This window comes from Lagopus leucura, unplaced genomic scaffold (assembly GCF_019238085.1).
Source record: "Lagopus leucura isolate 7727_CA_CO unplaced genomic scaffold, USGS_WTPT01 Super-Scaffold_100001, whole genome shotgun sequence".
Taxonomy (NCBI): domain Eukaryota; kingdom Metazoa; phylum Chordata; class Aves; order Galliformes; family Phasianidae; genus Lagopus; species Lagopus leucura.
The window spans coordinates 53,766,594-53,793,363 of record NW_024962262.1 but is presented as its reverse complement, the minus strand read 5'-3'; the positions used below and the strand labels follow the sequence as shown (position 1 = coordinate 53,793,363).

General features: G+C 36.3%; 1 protein-coding gene across 1 annotated transcript in view; it reads right to left on the bottom strand.

Annotated features, from left to right (window-relative positions):
• Positions 1-11,876: 11,876 nt before the first annotated feature.
• Positions 11,877-26,770, bottom strand: part of STS (steroid sulfatase) — a 110,548-nt gene continuing 95,654 nt past the window's right edge. The window contains exons 12-14 of the mRNA XM_042868081.1: positions 17,378-17,565; positions 14,848-14,931; positions 11,877-11,999 (exon numbers count right to left, since the gene is read on the bottom strand). Coding sequence (XP_042724015.1) covers positions 17,536-17,565 — 30 coding nt within the window. The 3' untranslated portion in view covers positions 11,877-11,999; positions 14,848-14,931; positions 17,378-17,535. The remainder of the gene's footprint in view (positions 12,000-14,847; positions 14,932-17,377; positions 17,566-26,770) is intronic.

Genomic DNA, 26,770 nt, shown 5'->3' with positions numbered 1-26,770 from the left:
TTCATTCTGTGATTCTGTGATTCTCTGAGCTACTCCTAAAATCTGCATGAGAGTTGAATGGTGCGAGTGTTTTATTTTCCAAACTTAGTTTTGGAAACAAAAATGTTTTAGATATAGAGAAGTAAATTGGACAGTATTAGGTTTATCTTGTACCCAGTGTAAGAGAGAGAGTGGAAAACATCTAGAAAATGCCAGATAGGTACTGACTATATAGACCTGTTCTAACTTGCTTTAGAGCATTCATGAGGCAATATGGAATACTCAGAAATAAAACAACTTACAAATTTTATGCATATTTACAGGCAGGGTATTGGGAACAAAAATAAAACTCTGAATACAGAAAGACTGAAATAGGGCTATCCACATAATGCATGATGCACCAAAAAAATGTTACCCACTGGACTGCATCCTTAGGAAATATTCACAAATTTCTAGCAAGCCAGAAGCTTCCCTAATACCCCTAGAGCCATCTTCTAAAACTGGCACTGTTTTCTGTGTCAGCATTCTAACTGTATCAACTGTCACAATTCTAACCATAAACTGGCCAAACCTGCCAGTGTCATTTAGCACCTGTCAGAGGCTCCCCAATGCCACTGCTCTTAGCTAGGACCAGTAGTCTTGGCAAACCTCCTTTTCAGGCCTGTCTGAAAAGCAGAAAAAACATTCTCTGAAACCACGACTTTCCCATTCCATCCCATTCCATTCCTTCTTTCCCCTTCTTCTTCTCCTTCCCCTTCCTCTTTCCCTTCCTCTTCCATCCCCTCCCCTCTCCACTCTCCATTTTGTGCTTAATAAATAGACAGTTCATTTTTTTTTCCAAAATTATGTTTATGTTTATCTGTAGAAGATTTGCAGCTCCCTTGCCAGTTTAGCCATGGGCAGAAAGAAGGGGGTAAGAATACAGTTGCTGTAGACAAGGCAATGCAGCAGCAAACAAGAGGAAGTCACAGAATCGTTAAAGCTGAAAAAGACAACTAAGAGCACCTAGTCCAAATTTCAACTAGCACTATGACTACTAACCATGTCCCTCAGTGCCACATTTACACACTTCTTGAACGCTTTCAGGAACAGTGAATCTACCACCTCCCTGGGCAACCTGTTCCAATGCATCACCTCTCTTTCTTAGAAGACATTTTTCCTAATATCCAACTTAAACCTCTCTGGGCACAATTTAAGGGCATTATCTCTCATTCTCTGCTTACATCGTCTCTACTTACCTGTGAGAAGAGGTCAACTCTCCCTCACCACAACTTCCTTCCAGGTAGCCATAGAGAGCAATAAGGTCTTCCCTGAGCCTGCTTTTCTCTGGACTGGAGAATCACAGTTCCCTCAGCTGCTCCTTATAAGATGTGTGTTCCAGGCCCTTTACCAGCCTAGGTGCCCCTGCACTAGCTTAATAAATGTACATCCTGAAAATAATAATTAATCAATGTTAGGAGCGTAATTTGATTATCACTCATGACTATGAAAGATTGATTTAATAATCTCATGTGTCTCAAATGTTAGTTTAGAGGCTAATATTTTAGTTAGCTGATTCAAGATGTGCTGGAATACAAAACTGAAATGTTTTATTGAAATGACCATTGTATTCAAATGGACAAATAAACCCCTAAACACTGCATAAAACCTCTTCTAACTGATCATTTTTACAAGCTCCTAGTGAAATCTGGAATTTTAGGCTACAATTAAAAAACCAACTGTCCTTGTTCATTAAATATTCCTACTGGTATAAAGCTGCAGAGGTATAAAACATATTATAATGATTTTGGATACTTCAAAACTTTATTCTAATATCTGCCATTTTGTGTCAACACGTTTTAATGAAGATAGACTTTAATCACAAATAAAAATGTGTAGCAGCTAATCAGATTTATTGCAAAAGTTACTGAAGGTTTTCAGTTAGGGTGAAATATGTACAGCATTTAGAGGCCTGGATTTCAAAAGTACATCTTTTATTAATATTTAATTTCTAATATTACTTTTTTATAATCTGTATTTATATAAAGCAGCACGATGCTACAGTACAATAAAGAATAAAAACATATTCTTAACATAGGCTATTTTTATAAATGAAATTTGAGTACATTTATGGGATCAGAACGCAAAACAATTTTCACGTCTTCAAGAGATGTGAAGTGCTTTCTTTAAAAGAATCATATATGTAGATGTGGACTATTGAATGAACTTGCGAAAACATGCAGACATTTCTGAGATTATATTACTCCACAAGAGTTCACACTGAAAATAAAGAATTAATAAAATTTTGTATTATCGGTGAAAAAAGACAATAACTTACTAAAGGACTGAACAAACCTGTTGGTCAGTTGCTTCTAAGTTTAATTTAACTGTTGCTCCATGTAATCTTTAAATTGCCTTAGATGGAATCTTTCACTCATTTTCAATAGTTTGTGTTTTTATTGTTATGAAATATATAATATATTGTACACAAACATCATTTACTACCTAAATATTTCTTTGACTTTGTTGTCAGTAATTTAATTTCCCTAAATCATTTAAATCCACTATATCAAAACATTTAAAGAAACATATGTGAATCTAATTAATGTAGAAAATAATTGTATCATATGGATATTTTCTTAAGATTCTTGCAGGCTTTTCCTTCAAATAAGGTTTTGAAATAAAAAGGTTGTGTATTTTGTATATTTTCTTCAACTAATATTTGGTAGTTTTTATAACTTTAACCTTGAATTTTGAAGTACTAAAAGTCCTCGTGGTGCTCTTTTGACACTTTTCTCAAGGGTAAAAAACGTACCAAAGCTGTGATGAAGACACATGTATGTAGACATATCTGTATGTTCTTTATTTTCTGAAACATTTCACCCAGTTCTTGGGATACACCTTGTTATCTATGAGACCTATAGTTAAATACTAGCATGTGGATTTGTGTGCTGGTAATGTTCTCGGTTCTTCTGCCTGGAGCTGGGACCTGGGCTGAAGGAGAATGGATAGAATCATAGAATCATAGAATCACCAAGGTTGGAAAAGACCTTCAAGATCATCCAGTCCAACCGTTCACCTATTCCCAGTAGCTCCCACTAAACCATGTCCCTCAACACAACATCCATGGACCAGCTGAATGAATGGTTTCTTGGATGCTGTCACGCTCAGGGTTTTGGATATTATAATCTTGGACTCTCATCTTTGAGAAATTAAGCATGTTGACATCAACATGCAACTGACCAGGAGGAGCAAGAATATATTGAGCATCAAACTCTCTGGGCTCATCGTCAGAGCTTTAATCTGAATTTGATAGCAGAAGGGGGTGTACTATTGAGTAACAGAGGAGACAGGGAGCACTGTCACTTTAGGAAACAGCAAGGGAAAACCTCAGATTAGTCCCAGAGGAATTTGGAAGGGCTTCTTTGAGAATCTGATAGCCCAGCTGAAGTGCTTCTACACCAGTGCATACAGCATGGAACTAAGCTGGAGGAGCTGCAAACTGCAGTACAGTTAGAAAGCTATGACCTAATTGCTAGTACAGAAACATGGTGGGATAAATTACACAGCTGGAATACAACAGTTGAGGACTGAAAGCATTTCAGAAGACACAGGCAGGGCAGGAAGAGTGGGAAAGTTAGCCCTCTATGATAAGAGGTGGATAGGTTGCAAAGAGCTGCCTCTGAGAAACAGCCATCACTGGTTGAGATATTGTGCATTAAATTTAGGGAGTAGACCAATAAAGGACATCTGGTGGTTGGGGTCTAATACCACAAGTGGATCAAGGGAAGACTGTTAACAAGGCCTTCTTTCTTCAGCTACAAGAAGTGTTGCTCAAGCACCCTTCCATCCTGGTGGGTGAATTCAATCACTTGCCTGCTGGGAAGGCTTCACGGTGAGCTGGAAATAGTTCAGGAGACTCCTGGCTTCCATTGTGGATAATTTCCTAGTCCAGGTATTGGAGAAACCAACAAGAGATGAAGCATTACTGGATCTAGTGCTCACCAACAAAGAGGAAATCATTAAAGAGGTTAACTTCGAGGTGGTCTGAGCTGTAGAAACCATGCCTCAATTGAAGTCATGATCTTGAGAAATATGGGCCTGTCAAACACTGAAGTCAGTGACGTAAATTTCAGAAGAATGAATTTTTGTCTGTTTAAGGACTTATTTAATGAGATCCCCTGGGATACTGTCCTTAGTGACAAAGGAATTGAACAGAGTTGGCAACTATTTAAGGATGCCTGTCTGAGAGCAAAAGAACTCTCCATCCCCCAGCATAAGAAATCAAGCAGAGGAGGCAGAAAATAGGCATGGCTGAAAAAGGACCTGCTGAGGGAAATTCCCAGGCAGTGGAATCAGGTATGTGTGTCCTGGGAAGAATACAAGGATGCTGTCTGGATGTGCAGAAGTGGGATTAGGAAAGCTAAGGCACAGATGGAACTGAACTTGGTGAGTGATGTGAAACATAACAAGTAGAGATTCTGGAGGTACATTGGTCAGAAGAGAAAGGCCAAGGAGAGCATGCCCTCTAATAAAAGAAAATGAAGAAATGGTTTCAACAGACATGGAGAAGACTGAGGTACTCAGCAAGCTGTTTGCCTCAGTCTTCACTGGCAGTCAGTCTTCCATCACCTCTTACATCCCTGAACCTCTAGGTGGGAGCTGGGGGAGTAAAATGTCTTCCACTATAAACAAAGAGCAAGTTCAAGATCACCTGATGATAATAAATGCATGCAAGTCTATGGGGCTTGATGACGTGCAGTTCGCTGAAGGAAATGGCTGATGTGGTGCCAAGCCACTCTCCATCATATTTGAAAAAGTCACATCTGTCAGGCAAAGTCCCTGGTGATGGGAAGAAAGGAAACACCACACACATTTTAAAGAAGGGTAGAAAGGAAGATCCAGGGAATTACCCTAGCTCTGTTTATAAAGATCTGGAAAAGTTCTAATTGGTTTCCAAGATTGGTAGCCTAAGAATATCTCTGGATGACCTAATGTGACTGAACAATGAATTAGATGTGAGAAAATTCCAGGTATACCTAATTCTGACCTGTTCCTTCTGACCATTGCAAAAGGGACATGAGATGATGAGTAAGATACTGGGAGAGCAGCTGTGTACATAACAGTGCCCTTGGATGCTGACTGCATGTTAATACCCTATAGGTACTTAACCTATCCTTGGAGTATTTTCCTCCAAGCTTTTGTAGGAGAAAGGTCAGAAAGAAGTTCAGTGCAGAGGGAAGATGATTAGTTCAATATGACTAGTGACAATATGACTATTTTCAGTATAAAAATAATTCAGGATATAGATTGTAATGGATGCTTCACCTTCCCTCATAAAGAAGTGCTTGATTTTAGTAACCTCTTACCATATCTGATCTAGTCAGGAAATCTGTCCAAATCAGGAAGTTCTTCACTAGCCACAGATCTAGAGGCCATCATGACACCTCAGTGCAGCAAACCTCTGCTCTGGGTGAGAACAAAGAAGAGAACACAGTCTGACTGCCTCTCTCATCAGTCAGAATTTGAGCACAGTGATCTTGCACAGCTGCAGAGTGGACCTTGCCCTTCCAGATCACGATGATGAATCTCAGAAACGCTGCAGGCTGGGTTTGGAGCACATGTCAAGGTTCAGCCTAACATCCTAGAGAACAGAAAAATAGACTGCCTGCAGATGTCATGTACGTTTTCTTAACAAAGCATTTTTCCAAATGCTGAAGTATTCTGTGTTTCAAAGCTCTCTCTTCTTACCGCTACAATGGATTTCTTGAAAATCAATTCTTCTATATGACTGTTTGAAATTGCATTATATCATTTTATGTTGGTAGGGTAGGTTTTGCTAGAATTTTGTTGGCTTTTTTGTCAGGGATTTTAGAAATGATTTCAGAGATTATAAGACAACATAGAGATAAAGAACAGTTTTGAAAGATAGGATATATTGCTCACTATGATTTGTATGAACTAATTGCTAATGCCTCTTTGGAAAAAAAAGAACATCATCAACTGAAGCTTACCATCCATTGCATACATTAACAACGACTGCTTATTAATCTTATAACCTTTTCTAATTAACAGAGTAAATTTTAAAATGAATACAAATTGAAAGAATCCCAGGATAAAATATATTCAGTAACAAAATATCTCCTTATGTTTGTTGAAATGTCTGTGAAGTAAGTGTTGTGTCAGAGAAATAATTTGTTGTTGTAGGATTTTTGTTGTTGTTTGCTTATAGTCAATAGGAAAATAAGTGCCAACAGCTGGCACTTTGTAAGTAGCACATCTGTGTCAATCTTATATATTATTATAGGCACGGCTAGTAAAATCACATCACTGTTGCTGCTGCTGTTGCCATTGCAGCTGTTGTTATTTACTGTGTGCTGTAGTTCTTCCAAGTGCATGACCAATGAAAAGTAAAAGAGAAATCTGAAGGGAAAATTTGGAATAAACATCTTCAAATCATAAAGTGAAATATATAAATCAATCGTGGGATAAGAAATGCTCATGAATAGGTATAAATTGACAATGTATGGAACTTGAAGCGTGAAAGTTTTATACATCAGTTTGTTACATAAATTGCAACATATACAAAAGAACCATTATGATAAATGTAGGTACAAACAGTTGTAGAGATCAGGCCATGGCATAACAGAGAAAAATGAACTGCAGTTATTTCCTATCAAGAATTAAACTATGATAGTTACATGTGTAACTATAACAAAATAAAACACATATAAATAAATAAATAAATAAATAATAATAATAATAATAATAATAAAATAGAGATTTTATTTAGTGGTAAAGAAAATTTTGCAGTATTGGTATCTCAGAGAAGAGAAAGAATTTATATGCAATTCAGAGGTACCTGACTGCAATTTCACTATTTTCCCAAAGAATATTGGAACTACAATCAGCTTGAATTGTTTGTTCTAACCCAGGAACCAAAGGTCCTAGAGTAGAGTAGAGGAGATGCATCTTTTCAGCTGATAGCTATTAAAGCAAACTGAACTTTAGGACGAATGAATATATACACTAAATGAATATTATACTGAGAAAAATTAGTGAGAATGGATAACATGAATCATGAAACTGTAAAATGAGAATTGGTTTACATTTGTACTTGCCATGACAACATTTGTAAAGTATCCAGTTAAGACAATTGCATCAATTATAGTGATATGCCAAACATGACAGGCCACACAAGATATATATCTAAGAATAATAACTGTGGGCATATATGTGTAAGAATTTATGCATATCTGCAGGTAGTATCATTAAATCATATACAATGAAAAAATAGTTTCTTTATAACCTAATGAAGTTTTCTGCTTAATTAAGTTAGGCAGCTTCCAGAGGAAAATTATTACTCCTTTGCAGTTAGTTGATCAAGTTTATTCCATGATCATTTTACAGGTGCTAAGCTGTGTGGCTGAGCACAGATATTAAATATGTTGAGTGTCTAATCTACATAGGTGTTCAGATGCTAAAGTTCCATGGGCAGTAACTGATGAAATAAAGATTAATTTGAAATTAACTAACTTTTTAATGCCTTAATCACTCCAGCATATTTAAACAGAATGAAATGCCAAATAGGAAAAACCAGTGATATATAGTTGCCTTGGTACAGCAATTCTTTCTTGAGCTGTATAACTGATTGTATTCTATAAAGCTACCAAAATAAAAACAGATTATAGAAATGAATTCTCTTCTAACTACCTATTCTGAAGGTAAGCATGTGTTACATAAAAAATAACACTAAATTAATGAAATAGATCCAGGATAAATAGTTTTGTATTAATTATTTGCATCAAATAAAGCAACTCCATTTTAACTTTCTTTGAATGCTACGAAGAAAAAAACTTTGACTATATCTGTTTTCAAAAGGCTAGAAGATTCTGGAACACAATTTTTTTTTGGTCTTGTAAAGATTATACTGTATTTACTATTGCATTGTCATGGTCAAAATAGCATAATAATGCAGACTAATATTAATATTGATTAATTAAAAATGAAAGATTTAATGAACATTTTAAAAATTATCACAGGCATCTCCTAATGTTCAGGACAAAAATATTGAAAGCACTAGCATATCCAGACAGTTTGTTTCAGCATACACTCCCATCTGTAATCTCTCACCCATTTCTAGACTACCATTCAAGAATATATATTTTTAAACACTTCTCAACTTGCTCAGTTTCTATATGCAAACTAGCATAACTTGGGCACACAAATCCCTAATAGTTATTTTTATTTACTTTGCGCAATTGCAAAGACAAATCATGCAATGGAATGCTCAAGTTTCATGCATTCATTTATTTGAAACAAGATGTCTTATTATTCTGTATTTTCAAATCCCCTTTCTTGTTTCATCCTCAGTTTGTTATGCAGGTACACTAGAATCACAGAATCCTTAGAGTTGGAAGGGACCTTTAAAGGTCACCTAGTCCAGCTCCCCTGCAATGAATGGGGACCACATCCATAGCTAGATCAGGTTGCCCAGGGCCTTATCCAGCCTTGACTTGAAAGTCTCCAGCGACAGGGCATCAATCATATCTATGTGAAAACTGTTCCAGTGCCTTATCATCCTCACAGTAAAAGACTTTTTCTTTATATCCAACTAAATCCACCCTTTTTGAGCTTGAAGCCATTTCCCCTTGCTCTATTACCACAGACTCTGCTAAAGGGTCTATCCTGGTCTTTCCTGTAGCTCCCCTTTAGATATTGAAAGGCCACTATCAGGTCACCTCGGAGCCTTCTCTTCTCCAGGCTGAACAGCTCCAGCTCTTTCAGATTGCTCCTATTGAGATAAAATTTACATTTTAATTTGCTTTTAAAGGTAGCGGTCTCCCCCTAGACATGTAGGAAATTATTATTCTCTCTCTGGTATCGTTTATCAGAAAATTCATTTTCACTTTCCCCACAAGTTAAGATTACCACCAGTGCAATTATGGCTGTGCTTTCCTCACAATGCAGTCACTCCCATGCAAATGGGTAACGTGTATCTCACTGAACTAAGAAATAATTAGTAATTAAAATTCTCTTTCTCAGAAATCTCATTCTACAGTGTCCTTCTGAAGAAAGAGCTGTTAAGTACAGCTTCTAGTTTTTATGTGGGTCTCCAGTGTAGGAACAAGCCTGGAATTGCCTCTCTTGCTATCTGAATTTTTTCTGTTGCTTTGATGAAAAACAGCTGGCACTTTAAAGTCCTTATGATTTTGGAAGAATTCTCCTGCCTATTTTACTTCCCACCTTCTGTGCCCTTATTTTCTGATTTCTTTCATTCTTTGGGTAACTTGGTCAGTCTTACTTTAAACATAAGATCAAAATTCTGTAAGACAACACAAATATGGCTTAGAAGGTATACTAGGTCTGTTTGGTATAACAAGACAAGATTCACCAACTCTTGGGATAGGATTCCAAGAAGCAATGCCATTTGGTTTTATTCTGCTGATTTGTTCTTTGTGCTGAGAGAACTCCAATCTCCAGAACTTTTATGGCAAGCCAGGGAGAATTTTGGTTTCCCTCAAGTCTGTAGGCAATACATATCCAATGAAAGATCTATTCCAATGAGAAGTTCACAGATAGAAACAGGCAAGAGAGAAGCATAAACTGATACTTTTTAAAAGCATTTGATAGACAAAACATAAAAAATACCAGCACTTTTAAAGCCCTATTCCTCTTTTCTTCTTCAAATGGGACTTTCACGCATGGTTTCACTTGGACTGATGAGGGATAAAGACATATAAAGACAAAAATTTGAGAAGGAAGTCGAGTTGGAAATCCCTGGAGCTGCAAGTTCTGGTATTGGAATGGCAGGAGGACAGCAAAACACCTCATGTGAAAATGCTAAACCTAGAGATATTTATTGTTGGTGGTGTTTTTTTGTTTTTGTTTTTGTTTTTGGTTGTTGTTTTAAATATATATTTATGGGTTGAAAAAGGATCTCTCATTTTGGGAAACCCTTGCACTGGGGGTGACAGTTCCAGAGTATCTACTGCAGCTTTATAAGAAAAATAATCTGTTCATCACATCTGAATTACTGGAAAAGTATAAATGATATGTCATGATGTCTTGACTGATGGCAAATGAGTTCTTGCAACACAATGTGGAAGACTAATGCTAAATATATCAGTATTGACGTGAGCAGTAGATTACATATAATAAACTGTTTTAAGTAATGTTAACAGCCAAAAAATGAAAATGAGAAGGAAATGCATGCTGAGAAATCACACAGACTGATAAAAATTGGATTTTAGAAGTTTATTATATATCATAATAATGCAGAATAGTTACAATTCAATTAGGAAATTGATCTGTTTCAGTATTCTAAACAAAAGATTATGGCTTCCTACAGAGGAAAAAAAAACCTCACCCCACATTCCCTTCTTTCTTGTCATCAATAATCAGTATTGTATCTGATGAATCCTCCAGGAAGAAGTATATGGCTGTTTGCTATCTTGTATCTTTTATGTGAGAGGCCACTGACCCCATCTATAAATTCAAAGATACATATGTGGTAAAAATATTTCATATGATAGAGATTAATTTCTTAGCTCTATGGTTTTGCTCTGTTTCTGTAATCTTTTTCAAGAATCTGTTATCTAACACTGAACTGAATTGGACCTAACTGTGTTACAGAGATAGAGTGCCTTACTGAAAGTTTAAAAGAAACGATAATGCATCTTGAACACTAAATTAATGTACTCTTGAAAGACCTTAAAGGACTGTAGGATTCACAGTATGATTCTAAAAGTAAGGTGTAGAGGGCAGGTAGCACTCATGAGCACTAATAAAAACAACCAAAATGCCTGTTATACTAGAACAGAGATAAAGCTTTGTATTTCTTGGAGAATAAAAACCTAAACTGTATAAGAAATGTCTTTTTAAGCAATATTGCATTACAACAAAATGTATTATCTGATAGCAAAACATATGGTATCTAGCTCTCAGAGTTAAGTCACCGATAGCTGGGAGTACTTTAGTATCTGAAAAATGATCTCCTTTTACTTATAAACTGATATATCGATTTATACTCCTGATTGTAGGCATCTGACATAACTCTTTCCTCTTTACTTACATTAATGCCTTCAGGACATAAAACATAACAGCTTCTCTCAAAAAACAGAGGAAAGGCAACAGTGAGTTACTAACCAGAAAAATTGTTGTTGCATTTTTATTAGTGGAAGAAGTGGGGGAAAAAATACTTTCATTAGAACATACTCATATTTATGTCAAAAAGGGAAATAATTTTTTCTCACTCCTTCTCTATCTCTCTCTCTCTCTCTCTCTCTCTCAAAAAAAAAAAAAAGAAAAAAAAAGAAAAAAAGAGGGATAAGAGGAGAAAAGAAAGAAAAAGGTAGAAGAATAGTCCAAGAAAAAAAAAAAGGAAACAAACAACAAGTTTAATTTGAAATTAAAAACAAATCCAACAAGACTGATTGGATTCTCTTCTCCCCTGTAATTATACAACAAAAGGTTTCATAGTGAAAACAAAATTCACCAAGTCAGCTTGACTCCCTTGTGCCTTAGTCATAAACTGCCCACATTTGTATGAACACTTTGCTTCACTATAGATAGTTCTTTGAAAACTTGATGCTTGCTGAGAAATGCTTGCCACCATGGCCACATAGCACAGTTTGAATTTAAACTAGTGTGGTAAACATTTTCAAAATAATTTTAAATGCTTACTCTATAAGTAGTAATCATGACTTTTTCTTAACCACATGACATTGCAAAGCTTTCAAATACCTCCTGCATCTCAAATCTTTCATGAAGAAATCATTTTCTGATACACTTTAAATTCTTTTCCTTTGAAGAAAAACTGCTTACAATAAAAATCCATTTATGCTCCTAGATTCCTAGTATATGATATATATATTTATTTTTGTCATTGTTTTTATGACATTCCAAAGAGTGTTTCATTCTGTATGACAGTGATATGCACTTTACCACTCCTGCATCTTACAGAAGGATGAGTGTAGTATTTTCTTAGGTGATCATAATTACTGTCGAAGACTTGTTAGAATCATTTTTACCCATGGATACTGCAGGTAAAACAAAGAACATATTGCCAATGTTACCTGTTCTGGCAACTTAAAGGAAGCAATTGAACAGCAACAGTGGAAAATGAGATCATAAAGGTTAATAGGGTAGAGATCATAACAATAATTTTAATGGAGTTTTAAAGATTCAAGTTATATTTTTTCCTTTTTTTTTTTCCAAAGGATATTCTGAAGGCTTATAAAGGAAACTTAATGATGTACATGCTTGTGCATGAAAGGAGTAAGTGCATTAGTATACCAGAAGGTACATTTAAGAGGAGACCTCTTTGGAATATGTAGCTGTTAGTGTGTCTTTAGGGTAAAATAGCTACATTATTTTATCTGGGAGCCATGGCAACGCAGAGGTGCAAGACCAAGTACAGATTGAGTTCAAAGGATCAGGTTGTCAAGCAGCATCTTAAATGAACTCAAATCTGGCATGGATCTCCAGATATATCTATGCAAGTTAAACCAAGGCTTTTTAACTGTCAGTGTTATTTAATCTTGCTGATACAAGGACACAGAGGAAAAGATGAGAACAATGTGGTTGAACAGGCAGCAATGCACAGTGGTTTCTGTAACCTGTTTTTAAAGGACTCCTAACAGTAGGTTAGCTTAAATTCATGAGAATAGTTTCTCAGATTATTTTTTCATTAGACAAACTCAACTGTATGGAAAGCTCTGAAGTATTTTCTCCAAATTTCTTAGTGTTGCAACTTGGTGGCTGGCTCTCCTTGAATGCATTCATTATGAACATGAGTATTTTCATTATATATAGGCTTGAATGATGAAAAGCTAATGCAACTAGGGAAACCACGTAGTCCAAGTTTATTTATAAATAAGTTGAATTCAAAGGACTGATAGAAATATTAATTCCACCTTTTTTAGGACTGAAATATGACTGCCTTCTATTCTATTGGAAAAAATATGCCTGTTAATATTATGATTTTGTTTCTCTGTTGTATTTTCTGTTTTATTCTGATGTTTTCATTATATATTCAGGTCTTTCTTCCCTCTCATCTTCAACATTTTTGTTAGCAGCTCTTCTCACTCAACTTGTTTGCTGCCTCTCTAGCAGTATCTATCCAGATCTATTCCTGCACAAATCCTTTGTATCTTCCACATTTCCTTTCCTACCTTCCTACTCTCAGATCTGAGGCATATTTTTTAAGTGATATAGTATAACAACAAATTTCAAATTAATCAATATTGCTATATAGCTGTGACTTCAGCAATGTTTCATCTAATCATAGCGTACAGGAAAGGAAAGAAATGCTACTTTCAGGGTGTTTTGTAAGGGACATCTACCAGCTAGGAGGGATTAGCTACTGGTTCATTTAATTGCACAGGTGTATCTTCTGAAGCAGTGATTAAATTTTCCTCCTGAAACTCATTCATATCCTTCCCTAACTTTCCACCTGAATATCTCCTGTTAATCAATTCTTAAAGTTGGTAATGGTTTTCATCTCTTCCTTAGAAAAAGCTGCTTCTTGTTGATGATGAAAATGAAGAAAATTGCTATAGTATAAAAGGAAAAAAAATGCACTGATTTTTTTTTTTAAAGGAAAAAAACTTTTCTGTCACACTATTCTCACATCCTCTTTGCACTTTTCTTTGAAAGCTGCGAGTCCTTTCTTATAGTGCACTTAGGAATCTTGTTTGTTCAATCAAAGTGACAATGACAGAAAAGCTCTTCACCTCAAGATGCATCAATTATCTGCATTGTTCATGGCTGGACAAGAGTCTGAATATGGGAGATGCAAACTGGAAACTGGTTCTGTATTAGTCCTTAGAAAAATGTTAAGATTCTTTGGGGAAAAAAAAAAAAAAAAGTACATCTACATTTATCATACTCAAATAATTACTGCATTTGAATGATCAGGTTTGCAGACCCAGCTAAATATTTTGAGAACACCATCATATGACTAAATGTTTCTGCCAGCTGCTGCAGTAACTTCTAGTGAGATGACTGCTGGAAGAAGGAAATGGATGAGCAGAACTATAATCCTTGTCCAGCACATTCCTTTGCAATAGTCTGTGCATGCTTCACCACTGGTGTTACTCATATCATTATAAATGCAGTAAGGGCAAACCTTATGTTGTCTAAGGAATTGTTGAATGAGATCTTCTGTGAAGATGTCCTTAGAGACAAAGGAGTGGAACAAAGCTGGCTCCCTTTAAGGATGCCTTCCTGAGAGTGCAAGAGCTCTCCATCTCTCAGAATAAGAAAGCAGGCAGGGAAGGCAGGAAACAGGCATGGTTTGGCAAGGCCTGTTGGTCAAAATGAAGGAAAAGAAGGGCAAGGACAGACAGTGGAAGCAAGGGTGTATCACCTGGGAAGAATGCAGCGATGATGTCTGGACTTGCAGAGATGGGATTAGAAATGCCAAGGCACAGAACTTGTGTGCGTGGTGAGGGATGTTAAAAACAACAAGATGGGTTTCCCATAGGTACAAAAATCAGAAGAAACAGGCCAGAGAATGTAACTCCTCTGCTAAATGGGAAAGGATAACTGGCTGCAGCAGAAGTCTGAGGTACTCAATGAGTTCATTGCCTCAGACTTCACTGGCAGCCAGGATTCTCACATCCATGGACCTTGCATCCCTGGATCTGAACCTCAGATGGGAACGGGGGAAGCAAACTCCCCTTCACTGTAAGGGCAGAACAAGTCTGAGACTGCCTCACAATGCTGAATGCGTACAAGTCCACAAGGCCAGATGATACACATCCCAGGGTCCTAAGGGAGCTTTCTGATGTGGTGGCCAAGATGCTCCCCATCATATTTGAAAAATCATGACTATTGGGCAAAGTTCCTGGGGACTGGAAAAAGGAAAACATCGCTCACACTTACCAGAAATGGAGGAAGGAGGACCTGGGGAACTATAGGTCAGTGATTCTCACCTCAGTGCCTGGGAAGATCATGGAACAGAACCTCCTGGAAGACATGTTAAGACACATGAGGGACAAGTGAGTGATCTGGGACAGCCAGCATGGCTTCACCAAGGAAAATCATGCCTGACCAATCTGATGGTCTTCTATATGGAAAGATGGCATCAGTGGACAAAGGGAAGGTAAGTGATGTCATCTACCTGAACTTCTACAAGGCCTTTTACATAGTCCCTCACCACATCCTTATCTCTCAATTGGAGATACACGGATTTGAAGGGTGGACTATTTGGTGGATAAGGAATTAGTTGGGAAGTTGCAGCCAAAGTGTTGGGGTCAGTGGCTCTGCGTACAGGTGGAGGTCGGTAACAAGTGGTGTCCCTCTGGGGTCCATTTTGGGACTGATACTCTTTACCATCTTTATCAGTGACATAGATAGGATTGAGTGCACGCACAGCAAGTTTGCTCATGGCACCAAGCTGAGCAATACAGTTAATACAGCAGAAGGAAGGGATGCCACCCAGAGGGACCTTAATAAACTAGAAAGGTGGGCTCTTGTGAACCTAATGAGGTTCAACAAAGCAAAGTGCAAGGTGTTGCACTTAGATTGGGGTAATCCCAAATATGTATACAGACTGGGAGAAGTAATCCTTGCTAGCAGCCCTGCTGATAAGGACTTAGGAGTCCTATATCTGATACTAGACTAAGTCCTATGGGCCATGTGGTTAACTGAAAATGTATTTTCTGTAAGCGTTGTAACTACTTTTCAAATCACCGTATCTTCATACCACACACAGTGTGCTCAACATATTCAGTGGAATGTAGCTGTTAATTGGTGAGTTATAAACCATTTACATCTTAACAACTATCATGTTTATGACTTTTTTTTTTTTTCCTAAAATTCGAATAAATTATTTTTGCTGTACTCTAGCCTTTTACAACCAGGGTATATAGGCAGATAATGACTTTCATACATTGCAAAATGAGACCACAGGGCAAAACCAGGTGAAAAATATGGAGAGACATTTCTGTGAAACTGAAATTAATTGTTCAGCAAAAATCAGGTTATTGACTTCTAAACTGTTTGACGCACATTTATTCCAATTAATTTCTATTAGGAATAATAAAAAGCAAATGAATATTGAAACGTGGACAAAATAACCATTGTTGGGGGATGTAATCATCAGGCATGATTCTCATCTAAGATGATTAGTGGAACTTGTAAACAGCCCACTAAAAATTGCGAATTATCTCTTCTAAACAATCAGTTGCTTTGGGTAGGCTTCATGATATGACAGTCCTTAAACAGATTAACATGCTTCAATTGTTCTAATAGATGTTGACATGTACATGCTACTTTTTTAAAAACAGTTAATAATGCATAAGAATGGAGAGTATGCTGCTTAAACTCTGAACTTTTTCCACTATTTTACATTCCAAAAAAGATTCCCACAATGAAGGTTAAGAAATACCTGCATTTGTTCTTGCCTTATGGAATATCCCTTTCTTATCTATATATGTCCATCCTTTTATTAAGAACTGTTAGATACTGGAACAAACATTAAGTGAGACAGTTATCTTTTGTTTCTGTCAAAGAAAATGTGCATCTTCCTTTGGATCTATTACTTCTTGGATATATTGTGTCTCATCACTTGTCTGTGCTCTATAGTAGCTACAGTGACAATAATTCATAAAAATGGAGTTCAGTGTATGCTTATAGTATTCCTGAGAAAAAATGTTATGTATGTGTTGTGTATGTCAGATACTTTGTTAATGTACCTCATTTTTGATTAGAGCTGTACTTAGATATCAGCATAATTGAGGAATAACAGAAATAGATTTTTTTAGTGAGCTAACCTGACTACTGTTTTACCATTCAACTTTTATAGCACAGAACCAAACAATGGTTAATTTATGTTGCTAAGCAAAATTATTTGCTATTCTCTTCAGAAGTTCCTTTTTAGTAGTCTTCAGAATATTAAGAAATTACATTTTTCAAAGGTGCTTAGGGTCATGATGTTGCGTTGGAATGAAAGTAAACAAAGAGCAAGGTTAAAGAGGGGGGGATAAATCAGAAAATGGAATTAGTGACTTAGATATTCTTATCAAGACAAAAGTCCATGTCCCTAAGCACAGATGTTTTTTTAAACAAAATTACAAAAAGATGCATCTATTGTATTTTCAGTCCTAGATCAGAGCAGTGAGTTCATAAAATCTGAATCTGTTACTGTTAATGTCTTCCATTCAGATAAATATAGAAGAAAATTCAAATAGCCACTGATCCAAACATAAAATATTGTTCATGTAGGTGAAGTAATGAATACTTTCTTCATCTCAATCATCAACTCTATTAAATTAAGATGTATCTGCCCCCAAATGTATTTTGTTTGTCTATTATAATATTATTAGCCTATTGTAATACTGACCACCATAGTTTGATGAAATCAGATTTAAACATTTCTTTCATTTTATTTAAGGAATGGTCAAAGACTTACCATAGATGTTCTTGATGACCATGGAAGTTGTCCTTTGTCCCAGAATCCAGGGGGACTTCAAGACTGATTGTGAATTTTTCTGAAACTACCCCTGAGACCTTCTGTTTCAGCACATCTGAGTGTGGGGGAATCTATTTGTTTAACCTTGTTGCTTAGAATTAACACAAGAATGACCTTCCACTAGCAACCTGAAAAAAAAAAAAAAAAAAAAAAAATCTGAACTAAGGATGTACATGAGAAGTAGTCGTTCATAGATATCTCATAGATCTCTAAATTTTACAGATCATTTCCTATCCAAGTTTAAGACTATAGGCAGCTATCTTTCTCTATTTATTTCAAAGAGAAATATTTTTCTCTACCGCACAACACACAGCTATAATTGTAAACACTTTCTTATTCTGCTTTAGAATTTGCTTATGAAGGTCAGAAGAGCTGGCATATGTTTTTTTTTTGTCTCTTTCTGGTTACTTATCTAATTTATGTATCTGATTTCTGCATCAGTTTCTCTATCATTTAGCTTATTTCCTGTCCTGCCAGCAGTATTTTATTTCTATGGAGCCATAAGCCAATGTGAAAGTAGCTAATGCTCTTTCAAACTAGTTTCAAACTCTGCATGAAAAATGCTTTTCAGTTCTCATTTAAATATTTGTTTTCCTCAATTTTTAACAGTGGAATTTAACAGCTTCAGTGGTACTTCTTGTGACCCATGCAAAAAAGTTTATTTTATAGCTGGATAGCATTTGGCCTTCAGTGCCATTGGATTTATCCTTTATGAAAACCTTTCATTGTTCTGTTATTTTTATTTTTAGCCAGTACATTCTACATCATGATCGTTATGGTAAATAGTATCCTAGTAACAGAAGGAATTGGCTGTTGAACTCAGTAAAAAATATTAGCTTTTATTATATTTCCAACAAAGAGAAAGACTGGAAGCTAGATTTAAATACCATGCAGACAAAACCTGAAACTATGGAAAGGGAAAGGCTGAAAACACCTACCACTTAAACCATGTACAGCTTGTGAATTTTGAAGTAAATTAAAGATATCAAGACAGTCAGGAATGAAAAGTTATGCACAAATCAGTGTGTGCATCTTCTCTTGGTGAAGAATCTCACTCAGCAAAGCTTCTGAGTACAGTGGAATGGTAAAGAGTAAAACTGGAAGCACATCTTCAAATATCTTGCTCAACTAGAAACTTTCTGTCATAATCATACTGGATATGTACTCAGTCTTGTGATAATACAGATTATTAAGAAATTTTATCCATTAAGGCGTTGTAACTAGTTTTATATCCAATATAATTCAGGCTAAACATTTGTAACTTTAGAAACAAATTGGAAAAAATACTTAGCAGATGGAGACCTAAAATAATTTTACATGCATAATTCAAGCACTTTATTTATTTGCTTGGCAAGTAAGTATTTCTGAAGATACTAGAAGATGGAAGACAGAAGGTAAAAGTGTGAGCTCTTTTAACACCACAGATATGCACACACTATATTAGAGATTGAATGCTGCATATTAAATGCCATGACTTTTTCCAGAACTTCAGCAGTATTCTTCAAGTCCAGCCCATTCAACAAAATTATAATTGATGTTAACAGAAAATGTAAGAAAATATAAATTGGAAAAGATCTTAATTTACTGTTGGCAAAACTCTATTGTAATTAAAAATATCTCATCCTTGTACAATAATTAAAATACTGGCACACAAAATGATTAATATGACCTTAAAAACAAATTGCTTGACCTGTATAATGATGACACTTCTTTTAAATAATTTCATTAGTATCTTTCTTCACTGATTTGCATAGCATGGTGGAGACTAAAAAGAACTGAAAATCAGATGAAAAATCAAATGAACAATCAAGTAGAAGTAAACCTACGAACAAGTAAGCAAGGGATAAAAGAAGCTTTTGGCATTTATTTATTGCCAAATTATGATCGTGAAAAACTTCCTTTGAACAACCTTGAAATCATTCTTACTTTATAATAAGATTTTAAAGAGACCAAAGTGAGATTCAGCTGCCTAAACAGAAATGTATCGAAGTTTATGCAGGTTTTGCTGGTTACTTCATGCTGCTTCTTCTTCCTCTTTTTTTTTTTTTTTTTTTTTGCTTTTTAATAAATGGAAAAGCAATGAAGAATTATTCTTAGGCATAATTGATCTCATCTGAGAATAGTCATATAAGTTACAGTAGACATACCTTGCATTCCTCTTTCCTAGGTAGAAATGGAAGCTAGCTCAGCTCTAGCCATATTCACTGTGAGCATACAAAATTAAGTAACATAAACATGAGACCTGGAACTGTATTTCTACCTATACTGACTTCTGAATCCTTATGGAAATACATTTTCCCACAGTATCTGTGGACTCTGACCCTATTTTCAAAGCATACTTGATAATGCAAAGATGAGATTTTTCCTGCACAAGCACAGATTTCCTGCAAATTCTGACATCAAGTAAAAGAGATCATTCCTCTGAGTCTTCCTTCCTGGACTCTTTCCTAGATAAGATGTGAAATATAAACAAAGCAGCTATCTGGGTGTGAAAAGAGGGTTGGAAAGGAGATTCACATAACTTCAGCCTTTCCTATACAAGCTTTGCCACTCTGTAGGAGAGGATCCTAGATTCATCAGATCAGGGAACAAGTAAGGTAAAGTGACTTCATAGCCCTAAGGTATGTCTCTTTCTGCTCTAAAGGTGATCTGTGTACTTCATGTGATTAAAAGTATTTAATCAGTCTTGTAGTTTTGTAGAAAGGCTGTCAACACCACCTAACCAAGTGTCCTTACCTCTAGGGAGTATTATCCTCTTCTTGATTCCCTGCATTTATGATTGTTTGCTACCCATTGGCACAGTGTTAACAGAAAGATGGGTGATATTCTTCACTCCCAGTCTGTATGCCTTCACTAGTCATGAGCTCATCCCTCATTCTCCTGATAATTTGTGTGCCTCCTCCAATCTTGTTGATACATTCTCTGGTGAAATCCACAGTCCTTTTATTATTATTAATAATAATAATATATATATATATTTGTTGTTTTTAAATTAGGCATGGCATCATTGGTGGTCCATTTTTAGCTATTGCTTCCATACTTTCTCCCACATCACCGTGAGGCTAGACATGCTGGAATGAAATTGTCTGGGGCCCATAATTTATGTCAGAGATGGGAAGCATACCCAAGACCTCATTTTATGAATATATTCCACAACCTCTTGTTTACCTCTTTCCAAATTATCTATTCTTCCAGCTTTCTCAGGCTACCGCAACTGTTACAAAAGTTCCTTTTGGAAAATCTAAAGGTTTGTACCCTGAGAATCAGTTGTATAAAAGGAGCCACGGCTTATGGTAGAGGGCAAGTGCCTCTCTACAGTAACTGACAAAGGGTTAAGTGTGGCAAGATTTCAACTGTTAGCAAAATTCAGTTTGAGTTTGCATTGTTTTTAGCACATATGAGGAACTGTGGCAACAGTTAAGCACAGTTCCTCAGAAGTCTCTTACAGCATTTCTATCTATCTCCAGCTTTACCTAAGACAATTTCGTGGATGAAAACCTCTTCTTTCCATGAAAGGAGGTTGTTGCACTGTAAAATCAAGATATTTATCCATTATGATCTAGACTCTGGCCTTACAGGTTAAGGCCATTATCTAGATTTTAATGAACAGTCACATCAAACTGTGTAACAACCTCCCTTCACACAAAGAAAAGGTTTACCTCTACAAATCAGTCTTAAAAAATCTGCCAAGCAAGATTTTTTAAATTGAACTGTATTCCCCAGTACTGGTCTGGACAAAATGGAGAAACCCAAGAAAGATTTAAGACTGAGCCCAGGCTTAATGTGTGAACATGGCATGCATTTATGTAGCCTGGTACTGAGTGCTTAGAAACTGGTAGGCACAATTGTTAACCTGCAGCTTTCACATAGTGCTCATTAATGTCACTGCTTGAATTCTAGCTAAACACTTCATTGTCATTAATTTCCAGAAAGGGCAGAATGCCATCTAGCTGCTAGGGATGGCCTCTCACTGCCAAATTTTGCTGAAAGACCATCAAAGACACTTGTCATTCAGTGGCATAAAACTTGGCATCAAGCAGGATTTCCCCCTATTTTTATTAAGTATCATTGGAGAGAAGGATGCAGCCCCAAGCAAATTCTTTTGCTGCGTAATCTGTTTTTAAAAAGCCTAGAGAGAGATAAGATGCCTCTGAATGAATGTGTTTCTTATATATATCAGACACTGAGGTATCAGGATCTAAAATTCCTATTCTAACAATATCTCTGGAGATTAAACATTAACATTAAACATTAAGTTATCTTAATGGTAGCATTAATCAACTGCTTCCCAATGCATTGCATATGATCACATAAGATTGGTAACTGCAAATCAATCAGAACACTTTTCTAAATCAAATTACTTTATTCATTTGATGAGATGGCATTGTGCAAAAGATAAATTGTTTATTTTTTTCACACATGGTACAACCTTCTTGTAATCTTTTTTATTACTGTGACAGGCAAGTCATTTTTAAAAGTTGTTTTTTGGTTTCCTTCAGTACTTGCTTTCATTTGAGAGCAACAATGATCATAGTGAACTGAAGATATTCTCTTACACCCAACCTGAGTTTGTAAGGCTTTTGAGATGCTTTGTCTCTAATTTTTTATGATAAATAGTGTTACACAGAGCAAATTCATATGAAATTCTCTTGTCAAAATGAAGAGCTCTGCCTTATAATTTCAAGTACTTCAAAATCTTTTTCACATAAATCAAGTTCAATAAAATATTATCCATATAAAAAAGCTTTATTAGTTGACAACCATAGAAAAAATATTGTTGGATGGGTTATTTTTGTAACTGAGTTGGGCATATAAGCATTTCAAATACAGTTTTCCTTTTAAAGGGAAATACCTATGGCACAAATCTTTTATAGATAAGACTCATATTTCTCTACCCAGGGAAACTGGCATGATTAATATTAAATAAATGCTTTCCAAGTGTTCAGTGGATGCTGTATAAGCACTACAACATAGATCACTCAAGGTCTGCACTGTATGATAACTTTAACTAAAATTAAAGATATGGCCATAAGATAATTGAACAAGCTAGTGTAGTGCAAGCTTCAGTGGGAGGCTGGAATTCAGTTCTTTCCATGAGCCCAGAAAAACTTCAGTGACTGAAGCTTTTGTTGGTGCACGCTCATTACTCTGAGTGCTGAGCTGGCAGACTATAGCTGATGTAGATAGTCTCAAGAACATCTTGTAACATCCCTTATTTGCTATGCAGGGGAAGTTCTAGGAAGATTTTTGTTGCTTTCAATGTAAATAAAAACAATTGAGAACACCAGAATGATTTGGAAAAGCCATGTGGTCTGTTGGTGTTCTTAGCACTCCTTGAGTTATCTGCAGTTGTAACAGTCAGTGAGGCTGGAAGGATCCAGAGTCTGGCTCTGGTCTTCCGCCCTTTCCAGGAACTGAAAGTATGACTGCTGATCCCTCACACCCCGAAGCTTCAGATTAAGATATCACCTCCTGAACAATGACTAAGGAGGAGCATGGGATCGTGCATACCCATGGGCCTCCAGCAAGTTTTCATTTGGGAGGCTAGCACAACAGGGACCAGCTGGCCGCAAATGCATCCTTGTTCCTTTTGCTTGCTCACAGTTCCTGATGGACTCAAATTCACTTGCAACCAGTAGGACTCCGTCTTCAGATTGGAGAAATCCCTAGAACGACATTTGCTCCCTGGCACAGAGTTCTGTTATGCCAGATTCCTCCTGCACACACAGCCAGCCTCTCTGCCTGCATTGTACTCATCCAAGATGAGTACTCCTGAAAGTGAGCTCCTCAAAGCATATTTCTGACAGTGTACAGGTAAGGCCAGAGGAAAGAGAAACAAAAAACAAAACAAAACAAAACAAAAAACAACAACAACAACAAAAAAGCAAACGTCTGTCTTATGTACAGAATTAGCATGTCCTAATTAGAGTTAAGAAAAGAAAGCTTCAATACATGTCCCCTAATGGCAACAGCTGTAAAAAGTGTAACCAATGTATTAAATGCTTTAGCAATTGCACTCTCCCATTTGATCAGTATAAGGAAGTAAAAAGGCAGTGTAAGGTGTGCTATCATACATGGCATTAGAACATTGCATCCCTGCAGCTATGCTTGCTTTCTTTTTATTTCTTTCTCAATTGTTTTCCTATGTTGGATGACATCTTATGTTAAATTCTTCTATATTGTCCACACATTTGAACACCCAGATCTCACATTACTACAATGTGAGATAAGCTAGATAAGTTATTGCTGACAAGTGATGATTCTTACTGAGCTGTGAAGGGTATGGACCATATCCACTTCAATGTCTCTGAACTTTCAGTTGGATTTCATTGAACTCAAAAGACTCTCTCTCTGGAAGACTGTATTTTTTCTTTTTTCTTTTTTCTTTTCACAGTAATTTAAGGCAAGTCAGAACAAGTTTTTAAGGAGCCAGGAACCTGTGACATCCAGTCCACAAGGGAGAAATATTAAAGTAATTCCATGTGGTGTCCTATGTCTGCTAAAAAAGGAAAGACTGAGAATAAACATAATTAGAGATAAGTGATTGACATCCTTCTCTACGTGCATTGTTTTTAGCCATCTGCTCTCTCTGCTCCAGGCCTCAACCCCACATGTGTTAAATAGTGAGCAAAGAGCCTGCATGCGCATCTGAAGTTTAAGGATACCTTTACACAGTCTACTTTTCCATTTCTTAAATTGTACGCCTTGTAGAGAAGGTGACCAGAAGGTGCACCTTTACCAACTCACTACTGTAAGTACTTCTTATTCTTTCAGTATTCCTAGCAATTACAGAGAAGCTGTTATCCTTTAGAAAAAGATGAGGAGCTGAGAAACAGAGTTAAATGACTTGCTCTGGGCCATACAGGTACTCTGTGATAAACTACAATGTAATACTGTTAAATAACTCTCTAGAGAAATACACTTTCCTCTGAATCTGAACTCCCAGTTTAAACTAATGTATACCACTGTCGGGCACCATGTTACAATATAGATGATAGTTAAATGATAGATTGAAAGCCAGTCTCAAAGTAAAACAGTTTCACATTCTCCTTATTTCTTCCTTGCTAATACATTGTGATTCACATATATCCTATGAGTAACTTGCTATGAAAAACAAAACTTTCCATATTAGATCAGGCAATGCCATAATAAAAATGGTATACTGTGCTTCTCATTTTATTTTGCAGATAAACAGGAGTATTTTAATTACCATGATCTGACATGCTATCTCTAGAACAGAAAGTACAATACTGGAAGATATAATACATTTTCAGCAAAGGGAAGGTTTATTTTAGGCATTAAATGAAATAGCATTGCAACAAAAAATACTGTCTTATTTTTAAAAGAATCTTTCTTGAAGGAATAATTGTAAAAATGGAGTTCAGATTTTATTGCTTCTGTCAAAATATTAAAAGCTATATTAAATTAAATTTTGGTAAATATAAAGCTTGTGGCACAAACAAGAAATAACTTTTATTATTCAAGGTAACTTGGGTGTGCTTTAATTTCTTAGATTTTATAATTCAAAGTTAATTCCAGCTGGAAGTTAAATAAGTAGAAGGTTTGCTGTGTCAAGGTGCTCTAAAAATCAGTTATTTTCACAAAGATCACTTTTTACTTACTGATAGATCAAGGCAAAATATCTGCTGTGGTCAACATGACAAACAAATTGGAGGAGTCAGTGGCAAATAAATAAGTGGAAAAGTGTTTGAGAGGTTGAAGATTTTAAGAAAGGAGATCAGAGAGATGGCACCAAAACTCAAGGAGGGTATAAAAGAAAGTCTCTACTCATTCAAGAAGAAAATCAGAGCAGAAGAAAAATAATCATTTTTGGTATCTCAGTAGGGAGCACAGATCAGCTGCTACGCTGGGAGGAAAAACAATTCTTGAGCCTGCAGAAACTAGAGACATAACAGTAACGTAGCATCTTCCTGATAAAAAATAGGTGAGGTGTGGATGTCCTTAACAATATAAACTGAGGTCCCTGTAAAGGTCACAGCCTAGAAACTGTGGCAACAAAAGAGATTCAATGAGGCCTTGTCTGAGTTAGTTTCAGCTAGTTACCCAACATATATTTTTGCCTATATGATTCATCAGAAATATTTGCTTGCAAAAACTGCAAACAGGAGAGCTGTGGTAACTAAGAGTGCATCCTCCACCCTGGCAGTTGGACCTCCTTCCAGCTGCAGGACTGTCATGGTTTTATGATTTTGGTTATCAGCATTCCATATCACAACATCATGGAGTGCACTGGGATTTAAAGAGTTAATGCTCCAGGTCCAGGCACCTGTTCAGAAGAGAAGAACTACATACCCCAGAACACTTTGCGTTCAGAGAGGAGATATAACCCTTGGCAATGTCACAAGACCTCCCCTTTTTCCTTCGGCTCTCTTCCCTGCTGCTCATCCCAACTACATGTATTGCTTCAGCATTAGTGTAAGGCCTACATTTTTTCAGATACTCTCTCATTATATTTGATTTATTAGCTTCAATTCTAATGATATTGTATTATAGTGTGTTATCTTGCATTCTGATACCATATTTAGTAAATCAGTTTGTTTCTCCTCAGGTCGTTGCCGCTGTTTTTAATTATTTGAGGTCCCTGTTTCCCCTTTCCGGAGGTGCAGATATGCAAATCCCTCCACCTCACCAGTCACAGAATGAGGCCAAAGCAGCCCACAAACCATTGACAAGGGCAGGCATTGGAGGGAGCAGCATTAATGAGCACTTTGGCTAGAAGATGGGGACCAGGAATTTGGGATACATAGATTCAGTTGGGAACACTGCAGAGGAGTATCTGTATTTTAACCCGAGGGATCTTTCTTACTAAATTTATCTTGTACATTCAGTGTTTAAATAAAGCAAGGAGGGAATTATGCTGCATGAATTGCCACCTGACAGCCTTCCAAATACAATATAAACAGTCTTGAGAGGCTATTGGGGAAATATCTGAACTGACTAACTTCATCAGCACACTTAGGATTTTGCTACACAGAGGTCACAGAGCACATACTTACGATAAACAGTCATAAACACAAGGTGAAATATCAAAAATTGGACTTCAAGGAAAGAGTACAACATTTCCCAAGACAGGAAATTGCAGGAGAAAAATCAAATAAAATAGATTTTACAGAGAGAAATATACCATATATCACAATATATTTTTATATGACAGGCTTCAGCAGCTCCCAAAAACTGGGTCACAACCTCAATGTCTGCTTGCTGAAGCTATTGCGTTATTATCAACTGAGATCCCTTTTGCATTAGTGTTGCACTAATACCACCAAACAGATTGTAATACATCATAATGTTGGAATTAACGAGTTTTTTCTG